General features: G+C 43.5%; 1 protein-coding gene across 1 annotated transcript; it reads right to left on the bottom strand.

The window, feature by feature from the left end:
* Positions 1-654: 654 nt before the first annotated feature.
* Positions 655-3373, bottom strand: LOC130519631 (uncharacterized). The gene is made up of 4 exons (XM_057023155.1): positions 1931-3373; positions 1327-1547; positions 1112-1239; positions 655-976 (listed from the first exon to the last, which is right to left on the bottom strand). Exons 1-3 carry the CDS (start codon positions 2373-2375, stop codon positions 1144-1146), a joined length of 762 nt encoding a protein of 253 aa, XP_056879135.1. The 5' UTR covers positions 2376-3373; the 3' UTR covers positions 655-976; positions 1112-1143.
* Positions 3374-9311: the final 5938 nt, after the last annotated feature.

Below are 9311 nucleotides of genomic sequence, written 5' to 3'. Positions count from 1 at the left end.
TCAAGTCACTTTATTCACAGTACCTCATATAACACACACACACACACAGACAGGGACAGGAGGAGAATGGACAGACTGGTAAGGAGGACCAGCTCTGTCATGGGATGCCCCCTGGACTCAGTGGAGGTGGTGGGAAACGAGAGGTTGATGGCTAAGCTGTCATCCATGTTGAACAACACATCCCACCCCCTACAGGACACCCTGACAGCACTGGGCAGCTCCTTCAGTGAGTGGCTGCTCCACCCTCGCTGTGTGAAGGAGAGGTATCGCAGATCTTTCCTGCCGGCTGCTGTCAGACTGCACAACAAACATAATGCCCGCTAGTCTGCAGATGAGTGGACATAAATAAATGTCTAAATTTACCTGTGGACTCACACAATAACTTTACAATTCTCTAATAGCATATTTCAACCATTCTGCACACACTGAATAGTATATATTCTGTCATGTATATTGTATACACTCTCTCTACTATGTACAAGTATACAAAAGGCTGATTATCCATTTATCTTGGATTATTATATATATATATATATATATATTCTTTTTAATACTTTTTTTCTATTCTTATTTCAATTTTTTCTGTGTGTTTTTGCTGCTATTGCGCTGTAAATTTCCCCGTGTGGGACAAATAAAGGAATCTGAATCTGAACAGTTGTTGGAGCAGACATTTTATTTGCAGAGTAGCGCCTTCCGAAAATCTTCTTCTACTGTATCATTTCCCGCATCGTAGGCGGCAGTATATCACAGCATCCCCAAATGGTGTGAGATGGAACAGCAGCACACCGTGATGTCCAGTGTTGAGGCGGTGGCCAACCAGTGAAGTGGATTGTAATGATGTGTAATCCGATGTGCTTTCTTCATAAAATCCATATGTACAATATCATCTCTTGCTTTTATTACTGAATGAGCCACTCTTTACTCTTTCAATTGTCCCTCGGTGGCTGTAAATATGTGTATTTTCTGATTTCAATTTCTGCAAGAATGAAAGACAATGCGTTAATGTTGTTTGAAGACATTGCAGAAGAGAACTGTGTTTGCTTGCAATAAAAAGAAAGGAAAATTTAAAATGGGTAGAACTGAAACATTCCATTTTTATGAATGCGCCAACCTTTTATTTTGCATACCAGCCTGATGTCTGTGTTACTGCATTGGTGGAAAGCCGAAGTAAACGTTGTGATTCGGTAAAACACCTGCAGCTGGGTGGAATTCCTGGGTGTGAATCCCGCTTCTTTCCCACTTGTTTGGTTATGGGGGAAGAGAAAGTTGAGTTTAGACTTACAAGTGCATCCAAGAACATAACTAAGGAGTGAAAGCGAGGTTTACCTGTGCTTGATCCTTTAGGGTGGACAGTAATGACAGCATCTCCTTCAGATCATTGAATGGATCTTCAATGACTTTCTGGTGGCCGGTTTCTATGGGCTGGACCAGGGTTTGGAGGTTGTAGGCGTTGGGTGCTGTCCTCGGGCATAACAATGGATTTGCTCCAGTTAAAAAGTACTCCATGTTGTTTGGGAAGGGTTGAGATGGCAAGTAATGAAAGTTTCCTGCAGAAAATACACAAATATTTGCACTTTTAGAGTTTCTGTGCTCTACATGAAATAAGTAGTCAGGAGCTCCAGTGGGACACGGGGTTACTGGGGCACCACTGGTACTTTCTGATTGGAGTGCAGCTGGGCAGCGAAAGGATTGGACAGTGGGCCATGGCAGGAGAGGTTCCAGGACATGTCTGGAGCACTGCCCTCAAATGTTCTGAGTGCCAGGCCGGAGAGCTTTACTCACGGGGTCACCTCTTCCTTTGTGAATGCATGTGCATGTGTTCTTTGCATGTTCATGTGTGTGTGCACAGAGTGTAAAAACAGTCATCTCCCCTCCCTGGAAACCAAAAAAGGTTCTTCTTCTACATTACAGAGAAATGAAAGGATCTTACCTCCATGCGGCTGTTGTACAACGTACTGCATTCCGGTCACGTTGTAGGGGTTAGAGTAGGGAGCAGGTAGGTACCTGGTGCGCTGGCGAACTTTTCTCTTCACCTCCGAAAGAAGTTCAGGGTGGTCCTTTTTGAAATAAGGCTGGAAGAAGTGGTGAACGCAGTTGGAAGTGACGCGCACAGGTTTGACTTTTCTGAAGCCATAGTGGTGAAGCTGGCGGATAAAACTTAAGAATTTGATGCCTCTAAATTTGCTCAACCCCCTCAAAGTATTAGAGGTGGGAGACAACACCTGGGTCTCTAATAGAGCTTTATCAATGAGGATTCCATTGCCAATATTGTTCCAAATGATGGCAGTGATTTCTGGAGTATTTACCAGAAACCATAGTTTAGCTGGAAAGGTGTAGGGGTTGCTGAAATGTGTGGAGAGTCCACCAGGTTCCATGTTGCTGCTGCAGAGGGAGCTTTCCTATCAAATCACCTGAAGGAGAACTAAAGATTCTGACACACTTAGAGCTGGATGTTTACAGAGACACCTCACTTATCTTCAAAATGCAAATAGTTGGTGATTAAATGTAACATCAGCCCATACCTGTAAAAAGATCAGAGACAGGCCACTTTGACAAAGTTCAAAGGAAATTTCTCTTTGAAATATTTTGTGATGTAACAGGTGTATATGCGCGACATCGCTACAGTAGAAACAATTGATGATTGAATGAGGATGATGAGATGATGGATCGGGCCCCAGACAGGTCTTCCTCACCTGTGATGCTGACTGAATCAGTTCTGCAGAGGGAGCGTCCTGCATGAAAAGCCTCAGCACCCTGCCAGCCTTTTCTATGGCAATCTCCCACTAGGCCTCCTCCCATGGTGCCGTCAGCTACAGCATGACAATATTCCTTATTGCTTCACAATAAAAAAGAATAAATTCTTTCATAGAAATAGGAATATATGTCTCTGTCTATCTTCTTTGTAATAACCTGAAAACAAAGTCTTGATTCAAACGCATCCGTGCTACTCCGCATAAAACAATCAATTAAAACATAAGAGTGGGAATATAACCCTGTCTGCTAAAACAAATGATCAAAGATGACAACCCCAAAGTAACACATTTCAGCCCACAATCTGTCTTCTTTTAATCCCGTTTGCACAGGATCTTATGTGGAAAGAGTTCAGAATTGTGACACTTGGGGAGTAAAAATAAACTCAGGCAATTCTAGTACAAACAAAATGATAAATAAAATCTTCTTTACTGTATCATTTCCCGTATCTTTGGTGTGAGATGGAACTGCAGCGCACCGTGATGTCCAGTGTTGAGGCGGTGGCCAACCAGTGAAGTGGGCCGTAATGATGTGTAATCCGATGTGCTTTCTTCATAATATCCATATGTACAATATCATCTCTTGCTTTTATTACTGAATGAGCCACTCTTTACTCTTTCAATTGTCCCTCGGTGGCTGTAAATACGTGTTTTTTCTGATTTCAATTTCTGCAAGAATGAAAGACAATGCCTTAATGTTGGTTGAGATGGCAAGTAATGAAAGTTTCCTGCAGAAAATACACAAATATTTGCACTTTTAGAGTTTCTGTGCTCTACATGAAATAAGTAGTCAGGAGCTCCAGTGGGACACGGGGTTACTGGGGCACCACTGGTACTTTCTGATTGGAGTGCAGCTGGGCAGCGAAAGGATTGGACAGTGGGCCATGGCAGGAGAGGTACCAGGACATGTCTGGAGCACTGCCCTCAAATGTTCTGAGTGCCAGGCCGGAGAGCTTTACTCACGGGGTCACCTCTTCCTTTGTGAATGCATGTGCATGTGTTCTTTGCATGTTCATGTGTGTGTGCACAGAGTGTAAAAACAGTCATCTCCCCTCCCTGGAAACCAAAAAAGGTTCTTCTTCTACATTACAGAGAAATGAAAGGATCTTACCTCCATGCGGCTGTTGTACAACGTACTGCATTCCGGTCACGTTGTAGGGGTTAGAGTAGGGAGCAGGTAGGTACCTGGTGCGCTGGCGAACTTTTCTCTTCACCTCCGAAAGAAGTTCAGGGTGGTCCTTTTTGAAATAAGGCTGGAAGAAGTGGTGAACGCAGTTGGAAGTGACGCGCACAGGTTTGACTTTTCTGAAGCCATAGTGGTGAAGCTGGCGGATAAAACTTAAGAATTTGATGCCTCTAAATTTGCTCAACCCCCTCAAAGTATTAGAGGTGGGAGACAACACCTGGGTCTCTAATAGAGCTTTATCAATGAGGATTCCATTGCCAATATTGTTCCAAATGATGGCAGTGATTTCTGGAGTATTTACCAGAAACCATAGTTTAGCTGGAAAGGTGTAGGGGTTGCTGAAATGTGTGGAGAGTCCACCAGGTTCCATGTTGCTGCTGCAGAGGGAGCTTTCCTATCAAATCACCTGAAGGAGAACTAAAGATTCTGACACACTTAGAGCTGGATGTTTACAGAGACACCTCACTTATCTTCAAAATGCAAATAGTTGGTGATTAAATGTAACATCAGCCCATACCTGTAAAAAGATCAGAGACAGGCCACTTTGACAAAGTTCAAAGGAAATTTCTCTTTGAAATATTTTGTGATGTAACAGGTGTATATGCGCGACATCGCTACAGTAGAAACAATTGATGATTGAATGAGGATGATGAGATGATGGATCGGGCCCCAGACAGGTCTTCCTCACCTGTGATGCTGACTGAATCAGTTCTGCAGAGGGAGCGTCCTGCATGAAAAGCCTCAGCACCCTGCCAGCCTTTTCTATGGCAATCTCCCACTAGGCCTCCTCCCATGGTGCCGTCAGCTACAGCATGACAATATTCCTTATTGCTTCACAATAAAAAAGAATAAATTCTTTCATAGAAATAGGAATATATGTCTCTGTCTATCTTCTTTGTAATAACCTGAAAACAAAGTCTTGATTCAAACGCATCCGTGCTACTCCGCATAAAACAATCAATTAAAACATAAGAGTGGGAATATAACCCTGTCTGCTAAAACAAATGATCAAAGATGACAACCCCAAAGTAACACATTTCAGCCCACAATCTGTCTTCTTTTAATCCCGTTTGCACAGGATCTTATGTGGAAAGAGTTCAGAATTGTGACACTTGGGGAGTAAAAATAAACTCAGGCAATTCTAGTACAAACAAAATGATAAATAAAATCTTCTTTACTGTATCATTTCCCGTATCTTTGGTGTGAGATGGAACTGCAGCGCACCGTGATGTCCAGTGTTGAGGCGGTGGCCAACCAGTGAAGTGGGCCGTAATGATGTGTAATCCGATGTGCTTTCTTCATAATATCCATATGTACAATATCATCTCTTGCTTTTATTACTGAATGAGCCACTCTTTACTCTTTCAATTGTCCCTCGGTGGCTGTAAATACGTGTTTTTTCTGATTTCAATTTCTGCAAGAATGAAAGACAATGCCTTAATGTTGTTTGAAGACATTGCAGAAGAGAACTGTGTTTGTTTGCAAACAGATTCAAAATTTGAGGTGCTTTTAGACGTGGAAAAATATATAATTATTATAATTGTTTAATAATTGTAAATCACGGTGTGCCGTCATGGACTCTGGTCGATATTCTAATTCATGGTGCATGTTAACAGCAGGAAAACCAGCTGACAATCTTTGAATATTGCACATAAACCTGTCATCTTCAATGCTACCACACACCCGAAGCTTCCTGTTCACAGTGCGCTTTTACAACACAGCTTACTTGTAAAAATATTTTGTAAAAAATAAACTCCGGCATTTGTCAGCACCAAGTGTAAATCGGATCAAATTAAAAACACGCTTCGGTACGGCTAACAGCAGTAGCAGACTGTTCCTGTTCAGAAGACTGAGGTCATTTGGAGTGCAGGGACCACTCCTGAGGACTTTCTATGACTCTGTGGTGGGATCAGCCATCTTTTATGGGATAGTCTGCTAGTCCAGCAGCATCACGGACAGGGACAGGAGGAGAATGGACAGACTGGTAAGGAGGACCAGCTCTGTCCTGGGATGCCCCCTGGACTCAGTGGAGGTGGTGGGAAACGGGAGGTTGATGGCTAAGCTGTCATCCATGTTGAACAACACATCCCACCCCCTACAGGACACCCTGACAGCACTGGGCAGCTCCTTCAGTGAGTGGCTGCTCCACCCTTGTGAGAAGAATTATTGTTATTAGTATTATCTTTAAATGCTATTTTATGTAGATTTTGAGTGTTTGAGGAATGTTGACAGGAAAAGAAGAACATGAGAGTGTTTCGTAAAAGTGCTGAAGCTGCTTACAACCAAGCCCAGCACCCAGATGTATCCTGTTGGTCAAGATTAGAGAAGTTTGTAAAGATGTCAGAAGACAATGAGTTACGAGATCCTGTTTAGACACCCATTCTGTTTGCACCAATAAAAGAGGTGAGCGAGCAGCAGACGAACAGAGTTGACAGAGGAAGCTTGAACTGCTGCTCAGCTCTCCCTTGCAAGGAACTCCTGTTGTTTGCGTGGTTACTGAGTCTAGTGAACGAACAGCGCGGGTGATCAAAACTTCACCCTCACAAAATTTGGTCCTTCGAGCCGGATCCCAAGACCTGGAGAGGAGCGCCGTGGGACGACCGAACGCCGAAGTCTGTGCACAGCCGGAGTCAAAAGACGTCCGAATCGAAAGACCTTTCGTCACGAGTTGACGGAAGGCCGTCTTCGTCCCTCCCAGGGCGACCATTTCCAGTGACGGGAAGAAGGCACCAAAACAACTCAGAGAGAAACCATAGAGACAACGGAGTGAGTATAAGACACAAAAAGCGCTACACGGAATATACCGCGGTATTACCTGCCTGGTCATCAGGAGAGAAGCAGAGGCAAGATACACCCGCCTCCTCGGAGGTAGAAGCTTGGTGTATACTCTGCTGATTAAAAAAGAGGGGTTATAAGGCCACGGCGGAGGGACTGAACTAGATATCCTGTAGGGATTGAGGGTTGTTCAGTCGGGAGATCAGGCGTCTCCACTCAAATACATAAAAACTGATAAAATAAAATGCAAACATGGGCAACCAACATTCCACAAAAGGTGCTGAATTCGAAATCCCAGCATCATGTAAACACATGGAAGACAAATATCCAGGTTCATGCTCATATGTTCAGCTGTGGATGACTAAGTTCGATTGGGATGGTAACTTAGACAGGCCAGGCAATATTATAAAATTAAAAGAAGATTTAACAGAATATGGAAAGAAACATCCAAAAGTAAATGTGGGGTTGACACAATGTCACCTCAGGCTCACTGAATCAAAATATAGAAGAGAAACGAAAAAGAGAAAAAGAAAAGAAAAATGAGAACCTGGACTCCAGAAGACTGTAAAAAAACTTGTGATGACATAACCTCGCCCCAAATGGATGTAGAGTTGTGCATCCAAGACATAAGACAGTTACTAAGAAGTTACCATACTAACGGTACTGAAACCCAGCAAGTCCTCATGTGCGTTAATGGCAAAAAATGGGGCACTGTTAGAGGAGATTGGGTCCCAGTGGATCCAGCCACTCAACAACCATGGCAGCCTGGCAGCCAAGAACTAAATGACAGACTTGACAGACTGTACGAGCGCATGCGAACTGTTTTTACCAGACGAGCTGACTACAGTGCCATTACGGCCACGAGACAAAAGACTGACGAAAGTTTTGAAGACTATAGTATGAGAATGAAAGATGTGTTCCGAAAAAATAGTGAAATTCCGTATGCGGAAGAACCGGAAGGTCCCTACCAACAGCAGTTAAAGCAAGCTATACATGGGGGATCAAAATCAGAGATAAAATCATGGGTAGAGAGACAGTTAGTTGATTTCGGAACTTGCTGACAAAGCCACAAAGGCTGCAGCAAATAACAACACACTTCTTGATAATGAGGAATCATTTAGCCTAGAACCTGCAGATAATGATATTCTAAAAGAAATGCAACAAAGTGCTCCAGAAAAGGAAAAGGCCACATGGAAGAAGCGAGGAGCCAAACTGGACAACAAAGGACTGTTCACCATAGGAAACAAGCCAATCCTTCCCCGGAATATGCATAAATGGGCAGCATTAGTGAGCCATGGGCCATGCCATGTCTCAACAGGAGGGATGGTACAGATGGTTAATGAACATTATTATACTATAGGATTTCATACATACTCAAAAAAAAATTTGTTCACAATGTGCTATTTGTGTAAAATACAGCCCACAGGGAGCCCTTAAGGCCCCTGCAGGCACTACACCATTACCAAATCATCCATTTCACACAGTTTTTCTAGATTTTATTCAGCTAACACCATGTGAAGGTAAACAATATTGTCTAGTAGTGTTAGATGGATTTACTAGGTGGGTAGAAATTTTCCCCACGTCGAAAGCAGATGCACTAACGGTGGCAAAAGTCCTATGTAGAGAAATCATTCCCAGGTTTGGCATTCCGAAGGTCATCTGGAGCGACAATGGAAGCCATTTTGTAAATGAGGTAGTGAAAACTGTAGGAGTAACTTTGGAAATTGATTTGAAGAATCACTGCGCATACCACCCCCAGAGTGCAGGATTAGTTGAAAGAGTCAACGGTACTATCAAGAACAGACTAAAGAAGTGTATGGACGAGACAGGAAAGAACTGGATGTTTTGTCTCGACCTGGTGAAATTATGGATGCACATAACACCACACAAGAAAACAGGCATTACACCCTTTGAAGCATTATATGGGCGGCCTTATTGCCTACCATACTTTGCAACAACAAATGAGCTAGAACATGTTGAGGAAACAATAGCAGACTATCTAAAAAAGGTATTACTCAACCGATGTGTGAATGCTGTAAATGTTCTGCCTAGTCCTGTGTCTTCCACAGATTCCACTCCTCAGGAACCCATTCAACCGGGCGACTACTTGTGGGTGAAGAAGTTTGTGCGAAAGAGGTGGAACATGCCTAGGTGGGAAGGTCCTTATCAAGTACAGCTGGCCACAAAGACTGCAGTTCGAGTGGACGGGAAACTGTCGTGGATACACCTTTCCCATTGTAAGAAACAGAAAATCCTTCCAGGTGAAGGTGAGGGAGCAGTGACGGTTAGTCCGTAAACGGCTGACGGCCTGTATAGGTCCAGCAACGGCTGAACCCTGTCGGAACCTGAGAAGAAGAGCTAAAAGGAAATGAAGTTGTTCTTCCTAATTGTGGTGAGTGCTGTGACGGCAGGACTCGTGAGTTTCGGCCTTTGGAACTTCCGACAGGAGGGAGGTAATCAGGGACAGAATGATGCTCTGAGACAGGATGAGAGCTACGCGCGCGCTAAACGCACCGTAGTTAGCCACTTAGAACATTCGTGGTTAGAACAAAATCCAGAGTCCTCACACATTTATGGTTTGAATACATGGTGGCGCTATG

The sequence above is a fragment of the Takifugu flavidus genome, unplaced genomic scaffold (assembly GCF_003711565.1).
Source record: "Takifugu flavidus isolate HTHZ2018 unplaced genomic scaffold, ASM371156v2 ctg1022, whole genome shotgun sequence".
NCBI classification, from domain to species: Eukaryota; Metazoa; Chordata; class Actinopteri; order Tetraodontiformes; family Tetraodontidae; genus Takifugu; species Takifugu flavidus.
Note: the sequence above shows the minus strand (reverse complement) of the source record. Positions and strands in the feature narration are given on the sequence as shown.

Coding starts and splice junctions, on each gene's coding strand:
- LOC130519631 (XM_057023155.1), bottom strand. CDS start 2,375: ATGGAACCTGGTGGACTCTCCACACATTTCAGCAACCCCTACACCTTT. Junction 1,548..1,930: donor TGTACAACAGCCGCATGGAG/GTAAGATCCTTT, acceptor TATTTTCTGCAG/GAAACTTTCATTACTTGCCA. Junction 1,240..1,326: donor CCCTAAAGGATCAAGCACAG/GTAAACCTCGCT, acceptor TAACCAAACAAG/TGGGAAAGAAGCGGGATTCA.